Here is a 20,820-nt window from a genome sequence, read left to right as displayed (position 1 = left end):
GACCGGTATGAGTACGTGATAAATGTCAGGATAGTTATGAGTTAATTATCAACTCCAGGACAGGTATAGGTTCAAGATGGGTCCCAAAGTCGGTAATGATTCATGATCAGTTCCAGGATCGGTATAGGTTAATGTTCGGGTCCAGGTCCGGTATGGGTTTATGATCAGTTTTAGGACAGGTATGTGTTTATGTTCAGTTCCAGGTCCAATGTGGATTCATGATCGGTTCCAGTTCCGATATAGGTTCAAGATTGATCCAAGGACCAGTATGAGTTCAAGATTGGTCCAAGGACTATATAGATTCAAGATCAGTTCCAGGACCAGTCTGGGTTCATGATCGGATCCAGGTCCGGTCTAAGTTCAAGATTGATCTAAGGACCGGTATGAGTTCAAGACTGGTCTAAAGGCCGATATAGGTTCATGATCCGTTCCAGGACCAGTATGAGTTGGTGTATGGGTCCAGGATCCAGGCTCGATATGGGCTCATGATCGGTTTCAGGTCCAGTATGGGATCATGCTCAGTTTTAGGACAGACATACGTTCAATATCAGTTCCAGGTCCAATGTGGATTCATGATCGGTTCTAGTTCCGATATGGATTCAAGATTGGTCCAATGACCAGTATGGGTTCAAGACCAGTTCTAGGACGGAAATAGGTTCAATATCAGTTCCAGGTTCGATGTGGGTTCGTAATCGGTCTCAGGAGGGGTATGATTTCAGTATCCGTTCCAGGAACTGTATGAGATCATGTTTGGTTCCAAATTCGGTACAGATTCAAGATTGGTCCAAGGACTGGTAAGGGGTTCATGATTAGTTCCAGGACCGGTATCAGATTCAATATCAAATCCAGGACCGACATGACGTCATGATCAGTTCCTGAACCGGAATGGGTAAGTTATCGTTTTCTAGACCAGTATGGGTTTGGGTTTGCTTTTTTGGGGACTTTTAAGGGATCGTCATCAGTTCCTCATTTCACATTGAATTTCTAAGGCCAATAACTTTGACGTACTCTTCGGAGTGAGCGCAGTCCTGTGTAACCTGGCCAAATGAACTAATTATTCTTAAAAGCAAGCCAGAATTTAGACAATCAAGACAAATAAAATTGTAAACACGACACGTCATCATCTCCAACCACCCTCTGTACGCACGCACATCCGGCTTCGATTTCGATGGGTGCACCGAAAACTGCAGAAAACGCGAACGTCTGCACCAAACAACAAGAGCGCGAGAGAGCTCTCCCCCTCCTCTCCCCCCGCCGATGCTTCATAATCGATTCGGTCGTGAGCAAACAAAATAAATGTGCCCATTTTGGTATGCGCAAGTGTGACATCACCGTCCCAATCATCATCATCAGGAGACGGGACAAGCAAAGGGGTAGAGGAGGGCATTTTTTGGGCGTTTGGAGAACATTTTCATTGGCACCAGAAAACCAATTAAAAACTAGTTGAAAATAATTGAAAAATTCCCAAAATAAAGTCGTAATTCATTCGTTTCGCATGATTCGACATCTTCGCCTCCAGTCACGTAATTATAAATTGAAATGTTCAAAAACCATGCCCGCCAACACACACACACAGAGGCTGCTCTCCTTCGTTGTTAAGTTTAAAATAAAGTTTTAAGTGTTTGTGACTCATGTAACAATGTTGCAAAACACTGAGGGAGAGAGTAGAGCGATTGCGTCCATCTAAATCAGTTACACTACGACCAACCACCAAGTAAGCATAAATACATTTTTAATTATCCACTGTCAAACCCAGGATGGGAGGGGGTGAGGGGGAGTGTGGCGGGGGCTAGGTGGTCCACCTCTGTCCCCCATGTGCGGAATGAAAGTCGCTTAACGAATGGGAAAAGGCCGGCCAGCAGCGAACCATCGTCATTCGGAAAATATTTCGGTGACCGTGCGTGGAGGGAAGAAAAGCGACCAGCCACTACTGTGTGTTGTGTACAACGCCACCATGTGGTTGCCATAAACACACATGGGTAACAGTGGGTCCGTATTACACCAATAATACATTACACAATAATCGTCCGCACGTTCTTGCCGGTGAGTAATCGGCGGCTCTCTCTCACCCTCGATCGCCGTTTGTCCGTCGTGGTAAGGTCGTGATGAGTCATATGGACAACGCCAGCTAAGCGGTTTGCAGCATAGCAGCAGCGCCACAAGTGTGTGCGTACGTCATTACGAGGTTGTACAGGGGTTGCCGGGAAGGATTGAAATCGTGCCGCAATATGTGTTTCGTTCGCAAAAAAAACGCCATGATGGTCTCGACTGTCAAAATGATATGAGAGCGACACTCTCTGGGTACTTTAGTTTTACTATATTCTTACAAGAAAAATGTAAACATATAAAACAAGTCAAGCAGGTGTAAAGTCACATGCGTCTAATCAACATTGACACAACAGATAACTGTGTGAACCGGAACGGAAAGAATGATTAAACTAGTTTTTTCGATTGGCTTGTGTTCGGAACCAGTTCCAGGACCACTTACGTGACCAATTTTGGTTCCAGATTTGGGATCATATTCAGTATCGCTATTGGATCGGGATTAGTCCGGCAGCCGAGGTATGGATTACATCCAGAGGGTGCTATAATCCTCTAATTGAGCCAAATTCTTCAAATAAAATAAAGTACATTCCCAAGGTCACTCACATTGATGAAATATGACGCATGCAACAACGAACGTTGCATGTAGAATTTAAAAAAAAACTACTACAAGCAAGCAGTGTTCTTTAAGTATATTTCGAATACAGCTTAAAATCTATTTTCTAACAATTCAAATCATACGGGATTATTTTAAATGAAAAATAAGCTTAATATCATCGCCACAAACATCGTGGCAGAGAACGTAAATCATGAAAAACTACTAGAATTATGCTCACCACCATACAGCACACACCCCCTCCCTTGTCGCGAACTTTCTCAACCGATTTGACTCACAATCGATAAGAATAATGATAGAACCATCGAACGCTTGAGAGGATATTGCTAATGACCTCCGATGAGAGCAACCCTGTACGCACGGGGCATGAAGACGCGCAAACACACACGACGGTGTCCGTGGCAAAATGCGGAACGGAAGGAAGCGGCTCTGCTTTATCTGCGGTCACACTCTGTTGTTAGTGTGCTGGGTGGGTGCGTTTGAGTGTTTGTGTGCTCTAAATGTGTTCTCTTCCTTTCTCCAATCTCTCTCTCTCTCTCTCACATTCGGAGGGGTATAAGCGAACACACAACACCCACTGACGCTGGCTGGAACGCCAGAGTAGTAGCTCAGACAACACCTTTTACAAGCAGGAAACCGTCCGTCATCGCTTGGAACGTTCTCTAACCCTGCGATTGCGTTTGCTAGGCAAAGCCGGTTGCTGCGTGAGCACGTGTGAGAAACAGAAAAGCACACAGGAGCACAGGAGCGATACACACGCACACAAAAGACGGGACAAATGAACTGTTCGTGCGCTCGCTGCTGTTCAAAAAAGGAAATGAACTTCGATGCGATACAAGCGAGTATATATGTGACTGCGTGTGTAGCTGTAAGGGCGATGACGTCCACTGACCTTTTTCAATCGGGCGACTACTACACACTACGTGCCGGAGCACGCGACCTTCCCTTCCTCGATAACAGCACACACACACACACAGTCCGACGTGATAATGAGATCAGATTGAAGCTAGCGCGCGCTGGAAAGGTGTGGACAGGTCGTTGCCACTGACAGTGGCTTTACCTGGGGGCCGAGAACCTCATCGCCACAGTGGTAAACGGTGTTGAGATAGTGGCAGAGGCGAGAGAGAGAGAGAGAGAGAGAGAGAGAGAGAGAGAGAGAGAGAGAGAGAGAGAACCACCTGCTTGGTGCTATTGCTGCTATCATAGAGTGGAGATGGTTCGTTCTACCTCTCTGCTTCAAAAATAGCAAACGATCGTCTCCCACACATATATAGGAGTGTGTGTTTTATAGAGGGTAGGAGGGAGTCTTTTGGACGATGTAGAATGAATCAAAGCAAACGATCATCTAGGCGAATTAGTCGTCTTCTCTACATCAGACTCGATCTGTCAGGATGATATACCTCGACGAAGCCATACGGTGCAGACTCGAGTCGGATCAGCAAAACGGTGCAATTACACCTTCTTAATTCAGTCGTATCGCTATATCGGGTGGACAGCAGATCTTCCCCAGAGCGATGCACTAGGATAGTAATATCATCTGATGTCCCTCACATCCCAAACCCAAAACACCTGAAAGGAACTGAGGAGCAACAATGATCAAACGACGAAAACGACAGCAGACGACATTGGACAAGGTCGTCTGTGTGCCATTTCCAGGAAATTCCTTTGATGTTTTCCAATGAAAACGTCGCCATAAAAGTCAGCAATACTGTGCCATCGTGGCCAGAGCACCTAATTGGTCTCCCGAATAAACAAATAAACAAAAGCTGTTCACTTCTCTGGAGGCCTTTCTGCCTGCCTGGCACATCATTTCCGACGATGAGTTACGATTACACAACATTGCGAATCGGGTTTATGAATGAATTAGTAAACATTTTGCATGGATTGATTCCATTACCACGATTAGCGAAGAAAACTGTAGTGCCATAGTTGTTGATTTAATTTGAAGATTCGCAGAATCGGCAACACTCAGAACGAAGAGCGCCCAAATACTGCTGCTTCTAGTGTGTGTGTGTGTGTGTGTGTGTGTGTGTGTGTGTGTGTGTGTGTGTGTGTGTGTGTGTGTGTGTGTGTGTGTGTGTGTGTGTGTGTGTGTGTGTGTGTGTGTGTGTGTGTGTGTGTGTGTGTGTGTGTGTGTGTGTGTGTGTGTGTGTGTGTGTGTGTGTGTGTGTGTGTGTGTGTGTGTGTGTCTGTGTGTGTCTGTGTGTGTCTGTGTGTGTGAGTGTGTGTGAGTGTGTGTGTGTGTGTGTGTGTGTGTGTGTGTGTGTGTGTGTGTGTGTGTGTGTGTGTGTGTGTGTGTGTGTGTGTGTGTGTGTGTGTGTGTGTATGTGTGTGTGTGTGGATGGAGTGGGAGTTCCTGGGTGTCTGGGACGGGGAGACCCCCAATAGGTGGCACGGAAGGAGCAAACACGACAAAATTAAATCGTTTCACCTCCGCCTCCAAGTGGTCTGTCCACTCCAATCGTCGTCGATTCCTTTAACCGGGCGCCTGCAACGCACACAAAAAAGCAGGTCGCGCGGGCGCGCGTTGTGTGCGTTACATCTTAAAATGGCGATCTGGACCCCTTCCCTCCCTCATCCCGCCTAGGATAGGGCGACCGCCCTCGGCCAACCCTCGGCCATTTGCGCCCAAATGCAGGGGCGGCGTTCATAATAATTCTGCTGCTCACAATGAGCACGGCGGCGAGCGAGGGAGACACCATGATTCAAGATCGGGCGGCTTGTTGTTTTTTTTTTCGCGTGGGCATCAGCTCCGTAACCTTCCCATGGATTTCCTGGCAATGGAGCCGCGCTTCGTCGGTGGCGATATCCGAAAGCAATGTGTGTGTATGTGTATTTGTGTGTCTTGGAGACAGTTGCGAGATTTCCGCACAGATGTGCATTTGCCCGGAGGTTGCAGATAGAGCGGCCGCCAGCTGGCTCTCTTCTTACACGAAGGATCGCACTTTCTTTGGGGAGCCATTGCAGGAGTTGAGAAGATAGCAGAAGAAGAGGAGCTGCCAGCTGGGGAATGGCAGCGTTAAAACCGACGTTTTTGGTGACAGGCAGTGACAGGCGGCCAAGTAAAGCTTTGCCGGGGACAACGACGACGACGACGACGACCCCCACGCAATCGCGAGTGGTTCGTTCGAGTGTGTCCATATACTCAAGGCGATCGGAGGAGAGCCCCCCTCGAAGCATTGAAACGAAACGGACCTGAAGTTATAAATGTGAAACAAAGCAACGAAGGTGTGTGTATGTGTGAGCCCGGACATCAGAACGAGTCGAGATCAATGCACCGAAAAGGTAGTAGAGGTTTCTACTAAAATCTGGATGATCTTCCAATAATGAAGAATTCAGCGAGTGACACCTCAAAATCTTGGACCCAGAAGATGAATCATGAGCTTGAAGCATATCGTTAAAAAAGTAGAACCGAGATAAGCGAAAATGTGCTACATCTTCTTTTTTACTCCAATCTTCTTCTTCTTCAAGATACTGTATACACGCTACTCCGTTAGAGCTTGGCAGAGCTATTTCATTGGTTTTTAATTACTCGCACTACTGCCTGCAATCACCTGCGTGGCCCTATTACCGAGATCTCACAAAACTCGGCGGATTCTCTTTCCTTGTGTGTCTGTGTTGTTGTGTATGGGGCGCTGGAGGACGTCGGGCTATTCATAGTCCTTTTTTTAATGCCAGTACTACCGACACTACCACACACAGACACACACTACTAAAGTGTACACGAAGGCTACAGCAATGAAAAGCAATGGCGGAGAAGGCATATTTACACGCCGGTTAGGTTTTTCCTTCCCAGTTTTCTAACTGTGTCATGTGATTCCGGTGGTCCGCCATGGTCATCCTTGCGCTTCTGGATTGAAAAATCGATTGGCGTTTGCAGAGCGCAGTGGTTTGGTTGTGTGCTTTTGTATCGAGTGTTTGGCATGATTTCAGCCGCCAACTGTCAAGCTGCATAAAACAAAATCTGACTTTTATGGTGGAAAATCCCTACAAGATGCCCGATCAAACGAGTACGTATTAGATTCCGCTGTTTATCAACAAACAACAAATTCTTCCAACAAAGACCGGCTGGCGTGCAGTATAAAACCAAAGAGAGGACCTAACCAAATTCCGTATGCATCAGCTTCCGGCTACAGCGACATGGCTTTGGGAAAGGAACGTAAGGCGTAGTTGATGGAAATGAAGTTTTCGTCGGAATTGATTCCGACTAGCTCCGAAGTTTTCTGGAACCGATTCCGGATAGTAGGTCCGGAATCAGTTTCCGGAATCGGATCAGGAATTTGCTCCGGAAACGATTCCTGCAATCGGCTCCGGAATTGGAATTGACTCTGAAATTGGTTCCGGAATCGGCTTCAGAATTGATTTCAGAATCGGCTTCGGAATCAGAATCGATTCCGGAATCGACTCCGGAATTGGTTCCGGAATCTAAATCAGCTTCGAAATCGGAATTGGCTCCGAAATTAGAATCGCCTTCGAAACGGAGTCGGTGTTGGCATCTCCTTAAGAACAGGCGTTTGAGTCCAATGATACTACGTATTGATAGCTGCAGATTCCCGGATTAATTTCGTTTCTGAAACTTCTTAATTCAATTCAAAAACTGAATTTCTTGTCGGAGCTAATTCCATTTATGGTGTCAATCCTGCTTCCGTTACCGGGGCAAATAGCGATGCCCAGGTCAATTCCAATTCCGGAGCCTAATCTGATTACGGAATCGATTCTGGAGCCGCTTCCGGAATCAGAATCGGGTAGGTCCAATTCCGAGTTCTCACCACTAGTAAGGCGCTCTCACTTCTACCATTTCACACATGTCCTGCTGTTTTGTCGATGTTTGTTTGCGTATCGTACGCAGTAGTAGTGCAAAACCCAACACCTCAAAAGACGAACCGAATCGTGTGGGACGACGTGGAAACGATGCACACGCAGAGGAGAGGCGGCTTGCTATCCTCGTCCCTTTCGCGTGCTGGAAGCAGCGTACGGGAGAAAGGGAGACACCACGCGACAAAAGGGCTCGGCGCAGTGCGCCAACAATGCAACGCGAGAGCGATGCAGGCGGAGAGTGAGACACGACATGCAATTGCAGGTTTTTTTTTTTTTCTCCGATACACGCGCCGATGGAAGATTGTATTTATTTTCGGGGGCCATTCCTTCATTTGCCGCCGCCGCCGCCGTTCCGCCGGAAGATCTTTCGCTAGCCCAGCGCTGAACACTTTCTTACGCGCAATCCGGGAGACAAGGAAACAAGGAAGTGGAATGGGGAAATAAAGGAGGATTTTGATCAATAAAACAGCAGCACTTACCATCGCTACGCGTAATGTAGATAACGCTTCCCTTCTCGAACATCTCCATCTTTGCCGGGCGTTGAGAGCGAATTTGGTTATTGGTTTGATTGGTAAACTCGTTTTGGTGAGTGTTTGTTGTTGTTGTGGTTGCTGCTGCTAGATTGGCTTGGTTGCAGTCGTTTTGTCGTTTGTCGCGATTTTCGGCTTTCTCAAAGTTGCACAAAATCTCCGCACATACAGCACACGTGCACAAAAAGGACACCAAGAAGCACGTTCGCCCACATATACACACACACTCACACACAAAAATACACTGAGAGGCACGGACACAAACACACAAACACAGGCACACACACACACACGCACGCAACTCACTCACTCACACAGGACACTTAAAAGCGCACCACACCACTACACCACTGGCAGCAGATGGTGCGGTTTGGGCTGGTCGGATTGTAAAACTTGCGGGTTAGCAGCTGTTGAGGGGAGAGACGATAAGAACAGTAGAGAAAGAGATATCAATTATTAGTATTTAAAAAAAAAAACACACACACACACCAATACACTAGAAGGAGAGTCGAGAATGACGTCAAAACATCACGGACCTAGACTGAAAGGTCCACAAAAAATAAGAAAATAAAATCAAACAAAGCGACACAATTTGGCGTTTATGTTGCCCCTGGAGGCAGAGTACTTTTTTGTTTACGTTTTTTTTATGGCTGTGATAGCCACGACCCCCCAGGGAAGTGTATTTGAAGGCAAACAAGCTATTGTGTGATGTTGTTGATACGTTTGATGTGAGCATCAAACCAGGCTCAAATCTGGAAAACGGAGTGAACGATTCCGGCCGGAACTAGTAGTTCCTATGATACCGAAGTCGAAATTGGAGTCGCGAGTGCACTCCAGCGAGTACATCACTAGTGTGAACATTCAGAATCTAGCTCTGCAATATCTGCTGGGTACGATATACAGTGAACCCTCTCTTATTGGACACCTCTCCAATTTGAAAAAACCTCTCTTATTGGAACATTTTCCACAGTCCCTCGATTTCTGTTGTGGGCAGCCGTGCCGACCCCTGGACTTGCCGTGGCAGTTGCGCTGCCACCGGTCAACGTCCAGGAGGACGACCGTGTGTGCACACACACACTGTCGCACACATTAAGCGCAAGGCTTAGTGTGTGCCGCACGATTAGAGGCAGGGGCGCTCGGTGCGGCTGGTGCGCGGCCAACGGAACTTGTATATTTGAAGGTGTATTGTGTATTTTGTGTTTTATTATTTATTTTGTATGTTGTAATACGTGTAATAAAATAGCAAACTGCCAAACACAACAATTTCCTGCACATTTTTGTCCCTCTAATTTGAAAAACCTCTGAAATCTATACCCCTCTTATTTGTATATGGTGGCAATCGTATTGGCAATCGTGTTCGCAGTTTCCTATGGCAACAGTTAAGGCTGCATACTAAATGTTATTTCTCTGTCTTGTTTTTATGGAACTTTTATTCACTTTTAACCTCTGTAATTTGAAAACCTCTCTTATTCGACAGTCCCATCGCGAGAGTTGACCTTATTCATCAAAGGAACTGTTATTTTCGATTTGTGTTCTCAATTATGAATTAATAGATTCAATTAAATCCAAAATATGCGACTAAAGTTAGCAAAACCCTATGCAAAAATCGTTGAAGATCCTTAAATCCTTGAAAATGATTCCGTTCAAGGATTGTCTGATCGCACAAAAACACACGAAAGCTACCGGCACCGCTTACTGCTACTGCTAGCCGCCGCCAGAGGACCATGCGTGGCACCGAATACCCCGGCATGGAGAGCGGAAGAGTATGCCCTGGCGCTACCAACAACACCAGCTCCAAAATTATTTCGTTACTTTCGCGTTAAAATCCGAAAAACCGAAAAACCATTATATGGGCAGAACACCTCATACACCTTATACAGTCTGCCGTACACCACCATTTGTTGTTTCGTTTGTACCATTTTGTCGCCGTAGGCTTACGCTCACGGCCATCTAATGATCCCCGGGAGTAGCGAAGGGATCCATGGAACCGTCTGTGGGCAAAACTGATCGCGTTCAAGGACTCTGAGTGATCACGATGATGATGCTAACTGATACTTCTACTAGCCGCGGAAGGGGAGCAAGATTCGATGCTGGACACCGAAGGGATGACCCTTAAACCCCGCACGACAGGACAGGAAAGGAAAGCATCAGTGTCATCTCAGCATCGTATCACCATGTTTTTCGCTACCATTTTGTCGCCGTTCCAATCACGACCATTTTTACGACCAGCACACACCATCGTCCTTTCACAGCTTCCGTCCCTCACAAGTCCCGAGAACAGTCCAAGGCGGCAACAGCAGCTGCTCAGGGATGCCAACACATGAACACACACACACACACACACACACGCACAGGCACACTGCGTGTACGCGTACAGTTTAGTGGCAAATGTGGCCGAAGCAGGAAAATTCATCACCACATCGCACCAGAGTGGAAAGCAGCAAAAATGGTGGGGAGGGGGAGGGGGGGGGATGGTGTATTATAGCCATCGCTCCCGAGCCAGCTGGTTTTCTCTCCAGACCAGCGCGTCTTTTGGGCGAGCTGGAAAGAAAAGCCGCTACACACTCACACACGCACACACCTGCACACACACTCACACACACACACTCACACACACACACACACACACACACACACACACACACACACAGAGCAGACATGGAGGAGAGCGCCATCATTTGCTCGCTTTTCTTCCCGTCCATTTTGGAGCACACGTTTTTCTCTCTTTTTGTTGTTTTTTTTTGCCCGTTTTCTTCTTCGGCGCCTTCTCACGTCCATGGTTGTATTTTCCGGTGGCGGTTTTTTCTTCTTCTCCATTTTTCATTTCCCTTCAGCAGCAGCAGCCCGTTGGTGAGCGGTGGCAATCGGGAGAAAAGCCAGCGGCGCCCCACAGCTGCTCCACTGTGTCGCTTTTCCCACTCACACACACCACACACACACACACTAGGGGATCGCCAACGCACCCAAAAATCCAACCAGTTGAGAAGAGACGGAGGGCCGCAGGGAGTGGGCCTGGCGCTGAGGACGGAAGAAACCATGCAAAAAAGAATCCATCCGTTCTGCCCCATCTTTCCAACCCTGTGTGTGTGTCGGGCCCAAGAATGGATTTGGTGTGTGTGTGCGATGCTGGATTGTGTGCGGAAGAAATACACACACACACACACATACACAGAATGAAGTGTGTGGAGCCGCCATCGCCGTGTTCTGCCATTGCGAGAATGCAGAGCGCGCACCCGAAAGAAGAATGAAATCAATCCGCCGCGAGCTACTTTTTCCTTTTTCCCCTATTTTGGCTACCTGCCCGCTACCAACAGCCACACACACACGAGCGCGGCGCACACAAACATACACATACATACAGTTCCAAACGGAGCGGAGGGGCGATTTTTCCTGCCTGGAAAATGTCGCACACACACACGCACACTCAAACGAGTCGGTGCCAGGATTTGTGCAAAATGTTCCTGCTGTTCTGGCTGTTCCCGACCGACCGACTTTTACACACAAGCGCACAAAACCATGGGCAGCCAGAGGTACGCGAGAGACTTACCGTTTGCTTCCTTGTTCACTTGCGTCGACCCACATCTGCCTGGTTTGAGGCGTACGAACAGACTGCGGCTGCAGCGCTACCGTTCCGGTGTAGACCAAGGTGTATGCATGTGATTTGACAGCTCTCTCTCTCTCTCTCTCGACTTGACAGCTCTGTTCCGACAGAGCCAGAGTGGCCAGATTATTTTTGCGGTTTTCGGTAGGCGCATCAAAATGTTATCGGTAGTTTTCAGTAGGAGTTTAAGATTTTTCGGTAGTTTTCGGTAGGCTTTGAAGTGTTGAGCAGGGGGGGGGGGGTTGCTGGAGATGGAAGCTAATCTGTGGATCAAGTGGAATCAAAAATATTGATTTCGTCGGACGCCGCATCCGATTTTATCTGTCAAACTAAATGTGTGGTTTTATGTAGGAACAATCTCAACTTAATTTTTCATAATCGTTATATTATTAAAATAATTCAAATAATCGCAATATGATACGAAAAAGCGTTTTACAGCACGTGCGATCAAGCACAGACACGGGCCTTAGTTGTCTCTGTTGATCTTCTGGTTCTGGTTGCTAGTGATTTCCATATAGAGTTTTATACATAAAGTGATTTGGGAAATGGTTATATGACTTTTTGGTTAGTTTTACGAAAAAAATGATTTTTGGTAGGATAAATGAAAAATCGGTAGTTTTAGGGGGCTCATCTGTGAATCGGTAGGCATATCAAAAATCGGTAGGAATACAGATAAATCGGTATTTCTGGTCACTCTGGACAGAGCTCCGGTGTTCAAGGTGGCTGAATGTATGACAAGGTGAGGTTGCTCAGAGACAAATAGATATTTCTCGACTTGAAAGAACTGGCTCCGTTGGCTCCGTTATTAAAATCCCGGGCGGGGCTGGTGAGGAATGTTGATAATCTTGTACAAAGCCAAGCAGATGTCTCGCTAAATGTCCCCCAGCAGAAGCAATAAAATTTAACGTTTTTAATGCATACATCTTGGGCTGGACGAAGCGACCGCACTGTCTGGCAGCTGTCGTTGCGTTCAAATTGCGTCACACACACACACACACACACACACACACACACACACACACACACACACACACACACACACACACACACACACACACGCACACACGCACATACTGGAATGACAATTTCAAAATGAAAACCGTTTTTTTTCAATCACCACGCATCGGTTTTCTGTTCCAGCTTGTACGTAGCTGTTTGAATGTTGATGAGTTTTTTTTTGTGATAAATGCTATTTAACGCGAATCTTGGTGGTTCTTCATGTTTACTTTTCGTTGCTTTTGTATTTTTATGAGGACGTCGTGCAAGAAGAGGCGAAAGAACTCCGTTGGAGGCAAAGCCTCTCTAAACTATTCCAACAACGATGGCTTGCAAGGCCCCTCCCCTTACCTTCAGTCTCGTCGTAGGGTTTACGTTAGCTGGATATTTAGTTAACCATGCAACCCATCCATCCAAGGGGTTGGGTTTCCCCGTATACCCAAGCTTGGATAATTGACCCTTGCTTGGAGACATGTTACTCTTCTGTACGACGGGGGCGTATTGAGTTGGAGTAGGGGATGGAGAGCTTATGTTAACCTTCTACGGGTTCCGATCAGCGAAATATTGTTACCACACTGCCACCATATCAATGCAACGAAAACGAAGTACCTACTGGCTGGAGACCATCGGGGAGGTCGTGTAATAGTTGACGGCGACAATCTCAAGGTAGTCAAGGAGTTCTGCTATCTCAGGACGGTCGTTACTTCGGAACAACGACATCAGCAGGGAAATCCGGGGACGCTTTGTGCAGGGGAATCATTCTTACTATGGGCTTCACCGATTGCTGAGATCCAGAAGACTTCGAGTCCGCACAAAATGTGAGATATATCGTACATTAATTCGCCCGGTGGTCCTCTATGGACCATATTTGGCGGTGTGTTCGAGCGTGGAGGAGGAGGATGAACCACAAGCTTGCTGAGCTGTACGGCGAAACGGGCATCCTGACGGAGGCGAATACTGGCAGGATACAATGGTTGGGGCATGTCATGAGGATGCTGGACTCATGTCCCACCAAGAAGATATTCGACAGCGATCCCCAGTTCGGCTTGATGCGCAAGGGAGCACAGTGAACTCGATAGCTGGATCAGGTTTGAGGCGAGACCTGACGGAGATCTGCATGGATGGGAGGCTGCAGTCAGAGACCGAGAACATCCTGGAGAATGATTGTTGCCCGGCCCATGTCACATCGACGTGCTCTATCGCGAGCAGGCCTACAAGAGAGAGATATTAGAAGTTTCGTACGGATCTTCATTACCAATGGATCGATATGCATGATATCGCAATAAAATGGTCTCACGGAACCAAATAGATTCCAACGTTGTAAAGCCTTAGACAATTTTGTGATATCTATTGAGATATGTGCAACAAGAGCCGAGAAGTCAGTAGAAACAAAACAAAACAATCGTGGAATTCAGCTGCGCCTTTTGCTTTGGGCGGTAGTTCATTTCCATTTTTTTCCAGGTGTGTTATTCATAAAGTTCATTGATTTCATTTTCCTATTTCACTTTGTAATCCTTCCTAACTAGAGAGTTGCAGGAATTATGTACCGTGTTGCTATCTGTTCTTCGCTTTTGCTATCGCTTTCATTGCTCATCATACTTGAGAAGATTGATTGGGAGGGGCATGTGGGTGGCCAGCAGCACCCACTTTTGGTTGCCAGAATTGCTAGGACATTAAACACACATGGCTTGCCTCCACGGTTGTTATTACACTTTGTCCCTACTGTGGTGAGTGCCGCTTGCTAATTGATTCCTAATTCCTCCCGTTATTGCCAGCAGTGTGGTGGTTTTGTATCAGGTGAGTGGCTTTGTTAACACTATATTCGTATAGCTTGGTCAGTTTTATCCTGCGCACCTCCATATCGATGTGTGTCTGTGTTTGTTCTGCGTGGGTCGAGCCCTAAAGAGGAAGCTGAGCATAAGCGGGGGGGGGGGGGGGGGTAGAGAGTTAGCTGGCTGAATTCACATTCCTTATGCAAAAAAGATCCTACCCCAGTTATCCTACTCCTTTAGTTCATTCTATTATATTGTTTTGTTTCCTGTTGGGCGTAATTTAATCTCTTACCACCCGGCTCTCCCTCTCTCCCTTCGCCTAACGAGTTTTTTCTCTCTCTCTCTCTCTCTCTCTCTCTCTCTCTCTCTCTCTCTCTCTCTCTCTCTCTCTCTCTCTTTCTCTCAACTGCAAACGACGAATTCAACGAGCATGAAACTTAGAATTCAATTGTAAAGCATCTCGCACATTGCTTCCCGTTTCACAGCAAAGCGCGCCCAGGCTTGGATCCTTCTAACGCCCTTTGCTGCACCGTGAGGATTGTTTTGGTTGCGTGTTCGGTTGTAGGTGGGGTTTGTGCGCACGTGCGTGTGAGTGTGTGTTTGATGGTTGACATGGCCGACCCCGCTTTGCTTTCCCTAATACACAGCGCGCCAGGGGTTATCTACTATATTGGCTACTTAATCTTAAAAGAGCGCACATCGACACACGCACACACACACTTACAGCCCACTCGCTCGTCACCCACACCCGCGCCTAATATACCGTACAATGGTAATTTGCTTTTCGTTTGCTTGTTTGTTTCACGTGTTTGTTTTGTCTGTTTGCGTATTTATATCCCTTCTTTTTGTTTGTGTTCGGTTAGAAAAGGCACAAAACCGCTGATTACTTTTTACTCGCGCTACGGAAGCGTGTTTCTTCCGCAGGCCTCCGCCCCCCTCCCCCCTCCTCTGATACACACGTCTCTCGAATGCTGCTGGTGAGGAGACGGTAGTGGGGGTTTTCTCCTTCTGCTTTTCCCTGATCAATGTTTATCTCCCCCTTTTTTCCCTACATCACATCCCATACAAACTGCCTTTTCATGAAACGTGGTCAAAGCCAGCAATTTCTTTAAGTCTATAATTGAATTAGTTATTCTACATTTCTCTACCAGCCAATACCTCTCTGTTTGTGTGTGTATGTGTATCTGTGTATCCACAACAGTACAGCGCGTAACATAAATAACCGTTGAGCGATGAACTGAACGGGGAAGAGATAAAGAGATGTGTACACGCACAGGCACACACATACATGGCAGGGGGGCGGGGGCACGGTGCGTATGATGTTATTTTGGTAATACTTTCATTCCCTTGTCACTTTCTTTTAGGCTGATAAAAACGTAAAACTGCCACATCGAGCATCGCCCTTCCGTCTTTCGCCCTTCCGCTTTACTTTTCGCTGAGATACTGGTTCGACCGATTGTCCGTGGAAAACGACGGCTTTCAGCACACGCTGCCGGGTGCAAAAAAAAAAACCGGTAAACAAAGGTAAACGTAAAGCATAAAGGCGGCCCGGGTGGGAAACCGACACGCCCGCGTTTGGAGCGTTAAAGGGGGAAGCCATCGTTCAGTGCGGGACTGACGCCGCCGTTCGGCTTGCCAACGGTAACGCCGCCTGCACCCGCACTAACGCTGCTGCTGCTGCGGTCACCGGTGCCATCGCTGGTGGTGGTGGTGGTGGTGATGTTGTTGGATTTTTTGTGCTTCTTCGACTTGTGCGCCGAGAGCGACTCCTGCCCGCTGTCCGTGTTCGACTCGCTGTCGCTGTCGTCGTAGCTGCTCGAGCTGGAAGACGAGGAGCTGGAGTTGCTCGAGCTGTCCGACGCGACGCCCGTGCTCTGGCCGAGGTCCGTCTCGGACGCGATCTTGGCCAGGTCCGGCTCGACCGCCTGCAGCACCTTCAGCCACTTGCTGGACAGCTTCGGCCGGCCGCGCACGGTTTTGTGCCACACCACCGGGAAGTTGGTGCGGCTGCAGAAGTTTTGCGTCACCGCGACGGTATCGTCCAGGTTGAGCACTACGTGCCACCAGCCGCCCGGGACGAACACGGTTTCGCCCGGTTTTTGCAAAATTTCCAGCTAGAAACGGGGCGAGAGGAAAGTGATGATTAGTCGATTGGTTTGAAAGGGTTCTCTGCATGGACGCAGCTACGCTACCGGTTTGCAGTCGGCCGGCCAGTCCGGCTGCTTGGTGCGCGGATAGATTAGGCTGAACCAGGTGATGGCTTCGTCCCGCTGCTTGCCCCCGATCGAACCGGTCACCTTGAGCAGCTCCTTGGGCGTGTGGGTCGGAAACAGGCACCAGCGCTTGTGGCCGTGCACCAGCGCGTTCCAGGCGCTGGTGCCGAGCGGATCGATATGTATGCCGGTGCCAGACCGGGCCGGACCCATCACGAACCAGCGGTACGGTGGCCGGCGCACCTCGCCCGCATGCTTGAATAGATCGTCCCGGAAGTAGAGCGGCACCTCGTAGTCCTCCAGCAGCTTCCGGCGTCTGTGGTGCTGTGGAAAGCAAAGCAACCCGCAACGCACGCACGTGTGTATGGGTAATGGGTGGAAGTTCCGTAGTTCGGGTTGTTTTTTTTTTTGGGGGGGGGGAGGACCTACCTCACCGAAGCTGCTGTCGAATATGTAGAGCGGGCTGTCGTCCGTGGTGGTGCGCATGTACTCGACGTAGTACTTCATCTTCATCTTGACGCTGTAGCCGTCGTTGTCTTCGCCGCACTTGAACTTCTGGTTCCGGTACTTCTTGGCCAGCCGCTCGAGCGTCCACTTGTGGCCGGCCCGCCACCCGTCCTGCATGCCCTCGATCACCACCGGCTGGTAGATGCGCTCGAACCGCTCGATGAACTCCCGCGCGCTCACCTTGTCCACGTGGATGCGCTCCACGTTGTCCTCGAACTTGCTGAACGTCTCGAACGTTTGATGGTAGCCCAGCTGCACCCATGCTGATCGGTCTGACAATTCTATTTTTTATGGGACAAGAGAGAAAGATAGAAATAGAGAAAATTTAAAACAATGGTTTTTTTAAAATATTCATGACAATATCCAGGCATAAACCGCTTCTTCTCTTTTTCAAGATATCGCGTTTTGTCTGTTTTGTTCCCAGAACATTTCTTAAGAAATACCTCTTGAAATGGCAGAATATAAATAGTACAACATATTATTCCAGATGTTATCAGAACATTTGGCGCCTACTGCGGTTTAAACGGTCTACTCAACTCGATTGTAACACAAAATACTTTCATGGAGCAACTGAACCATATTTATCTACTCAAATCGAGTTTGGAAATGTAATAAGCTTAGCAAACAATGTCCAATCCCTGCTATGTAGAGACAAAATGAATCAAGTCACCGATCAGATTTGTAGGTCTCCGGTGATGTTTTTTTTTTTCAAGAACCAAAGCACAGTGGAGAATCTACAAAATGAGCATATGTTTGTGTAAGTAAAACATATAGATGTATAAATAAATAAATAAAAAAACCTATAATAGGGAAAATCGACTTCATTAGTGTCTAAAAGTAGACAAACACGAGCAGCGAAATTGCTGATATAAAACTAAAATAATATCGTTGAACAGGACCATTGGAGCATTTTTTCAATGCGACCTTTTCACCATTCGGGCTGTTACGAATATATAAAAAAGGTGAGCTTTTAACTACTCGAGGCTTACACATTCCAGTTACATGTGTCTGTATTATCCAAAAAGTTTTGCAAGCCCTTTACTTACACATAATATCTAAGTGTTATGGGTTAGGTCATAACACATAATTCTATCGAAAATGCAATCGTATCATTGCAAGATTCTTGAGTCTTTCTTGCTGTTTAGTACCCGGAGTTAGATTGAAGATAAGAAGCTACCAAGGACAATGGATGAGCAAAAATACATCTGCATGTCCGACCAAACTTCACTTCAACTTGTACATATCGTTTCTGATCGTAACCACTAAGTGCGTTAGTTATAGTGTTTTAAGTACAGACAAGTCTAAATCCAGTGCTGCAAAATGTCACTATCAATATCATAAAATATCTGACAGAAACAAAATTCATGTCAGCCTCACGTACTCCATTGTGATGACCGGAGATGATACTCAAAACGATTGGTGTGACGAATACATGCTTCGTGACCTTTTTACGACCATCGCTTGGCCAGTCACTATGTCATGACTTTTTATTCATGACAAATTCCAGCTGAAACAAAAACATGTCAGCGTCACGAGCTCTAGTTGGTACGACCATTGGTGCATGATTTTGTGCAACCAGCTCTTTGTCAGTCACTTTGTCGCGACAATTTCAAGCATGTGATTGGTCCACCAACTGTTAGAGTCTCACCTCCGATCATCTCAGTTGCGTCCGTGAACTGACTTGAACTTCGTTTCAGTCATGAGTGTTGGTGACTGAAACGGTGGCATTTGGCAGCACTGTTCACAGCCAGGAAACAAAGTCATGATTATCCTTGCGCCGGCATTAAGCTCAGTTTGTTAGTAAGAGTATCGCGTTGGACTCAAGCATTCGCAGGTCGCGTTCAGCATGCCATGACGTACTTCCCTTGAGTATCACAAATGAATATCAAGCTACTACGGATATGTTCATTGTATTCGTTGGAGAACATTTCGTGATGCTCATGACATTTTGTAGCACTGCCTAAATTAAAAGGGCTCTTTTCCTTCTATCCTGTATGTATGTATGTATGATTTCCTGTAATCATACAATATCCGAGTAGCATTGCTGTAGTTAGGCTACCTTACAAGGATTTTAACAAACGATCGTTTTCGATAGCGTCAGTCTTGCATCTGCCTCGTTGATTCTTCGAGATAGCAACAGTTGGTGTACAACAGACACACACACACACACACACACACATTTCCGAAGAAGAGAGCAAAACTGCAATGAAAAATGATTCATTAAATCCAATATGCCACATTTTCAATCTCCTGTGTTTGCCAAAAAAAAAAGCAGATACCACCCCTTTGAAGATCTCTATGTTTTTTTTCAAATCCAAAGCCCGTGTCTGCTGGTTGGTGCGAATGTTGTGCGAACGAACCATCCAGAAGGTTTTGAGAGCGCGCGCAAGGTGGTGTTGCTTCGATGGCGGGGGCGCGAAGGGTGCATTTCAAAGTCATCCGCCAGCCGCTAATCCTTCTTGAGAAACGTCAACACACACACACGCACACCAACACTCTCGCAGAGACATTGCAATGTGTTATGCTGCTTTGTATCGGCCGTGTGGATTCCCCGGAAAACGGGAGCCTTCGAACGGCAAATCCCTCGCATCTTCACCCTCCACCCGCAGCACTGTCCCACTCACAATGTAAACCATTAACCAATGCACACACATACACACACGGACAGCAGCTTCCCGATGCCATGGGGGTACGTACCAGGTCTTGCTTTCCGCTTAACTTCCCGGACGCGTTTACGGGTACGATGGGACAGCTTGACGGGTTCGGCCATCTAATGCAACTCGGTGCCTCGGTCGATCTCCGGCGGTCGTCTGATGGTTGCCGTTCACTAGATCCAACGCACACGCACACACACACACTTTCCCGTTGATCGATTGCACACTGGAAGACTGGGGCCGCTCGGGCAGTACAGTGGTGGTGGAACGGATGACGCGCGGCTAATTGCCCGCCTGGCCTGTCCGCAGCTGAAACCACCTATCAGGGGATGCTCCGGCAAAAAAAAGCAAAACTGGATGGCGCGTGGGTGCGTGTGTGCGTGCGCTTGCAGAAGAAGGGAAAGGGGAAAGAAAAGCGGAACGGAAAAACGAAAACGGAAAACCCGACCGGAATCCGGACCAGACAGTTGGTAAAGTAAAGTCTTTGCACCGTCGGTTCTGCACGCCCGAGGTTCGAATCTTCAGCACGCACGGCTCACACTCCGTTGTGTCGGGCGGTTGGAGTTGCTGTGTGTGTGTGTGCGTGTGAGATTTTTGTTGTATTGTCTGTGCCGTTCGCTGTTTGTTGAACAATTTTCACTAGAATGCTTTGATCGGGTCCCAGCGGCTGATGGCGTCTGTCACAGCGCGAACGGCGCTGACAGTTGACAGGCTGGATCAAAGGGATGGCGGTATGCGTTAAGCAATTGTCAGAAATGTATGTCCGCGTCAAAGACAACTGAATTTAACGACCATTTAACGGCTCGGTATTGTGTTCTTTGCGACGTACGCGGGCAAACTTCTGATTGTTTGAGAATATCGGAGCAATTATCGTTCTCGCCCTAATCGTTCTACTGTCGGCTATTGCCGCACGAACCAGTATGGCGAGTGGAACAAAACGGACTAACCCAACCGCTTCAAATCGAAGCCCATGCTCTGCTGGTTGTATAAAAAGAACTCTTCTCTTTCACACATAGGTTTGTGTCCCGGCTAAATGGCGATGAGAGGTCTGAAAAACTGTAAACTGCACA

General features: G+C 47.5%; 2 protein-coding genes across 4 annotated transcripts in view; both read right to left on the bottom strand.

Moving 5' to 3' along the window:
* LOC120906040 (kinesin-like protein Klp10A) overlaps positions 1-11,647 on the bottom strand; it is a 39,255-nt gene extending 27,608 nt beyond the window's left edge. For both annotated transcript variants that reach the window (XM_040317438.1, XM_040317439.1), the window contains exons 1-2: positions 11,555-11,647; positions 7,957-8,414 (exon numbers count right to left, since the gene is read on the bottom strand). In XM_040317438.1, coding sequence (XP_040173372.1) covers positions 7,957-8,005 — 49 coding nt within the window. In that variant the 5' untranslated portion in view covers positions 8,006-8,414; positions 11,555-11,647. The remainder of the gene's footprint in view (positions 1-7,956; positions 8,415-11,554) is intronic.
* A 2,364-nt stretch (positions 11,648-14,011) lies between these two features.
* Positions 14,012-20,429, bottom strand: LOC120906248 (bifunctional arginine demethylase and lysyl-hydroxylase PSR). Of its 2 annotated transcripts, none has more exons than XM_040317772.1 (4): positions 19,794-20,429; positions 17,019-17,377; positions 16,569-16,913; positions 14,012-16,490 (listed from the first exon to the last, which is right to left on the bottom strand). In XM_040317772.1, exons 1-4 carry the CDS (start codon positions 19,864-19,866, stop codon positions 15,960-15,962), a joined length of 1,308 nt encoding a protein of 435 aa, XP_040173706.1. In that variant the 5' UTR covers positions 19,867-20,429; the 3' UTR covers positions 14,012-15,959. The 2 variants fall into 2 exon arrangements, with proteins under 2 accessions (XP_040173706.1, XP_040173708.1); XM_040317774.1 differs by lacking the exon at positions 19,794-20,429 and adding an exon at positions 19,156-19,639.
* Positions 20,430-20,820: the final 391 nt, after the last annotated feature.

This window comes from Anopheles arabiensis, chromosome X, assembly GCF_016920715.1.
Source record: "Anopheles arabiensis isolate DONGOLA chromosome X, AaraD3, whole genome shotgun sequence".
Lineage (NCBI taxonomy): Eukaryota > Metazoa > Arthropoda > Insecta > Diptera > Culicidae > Anopheles > Anopheles arabiensis.
The sequence above is the reverse complement of the archived record's forward strand: the minus strand, read 5'-3'. Positions and strand labels throughout refer to the sequence as shown.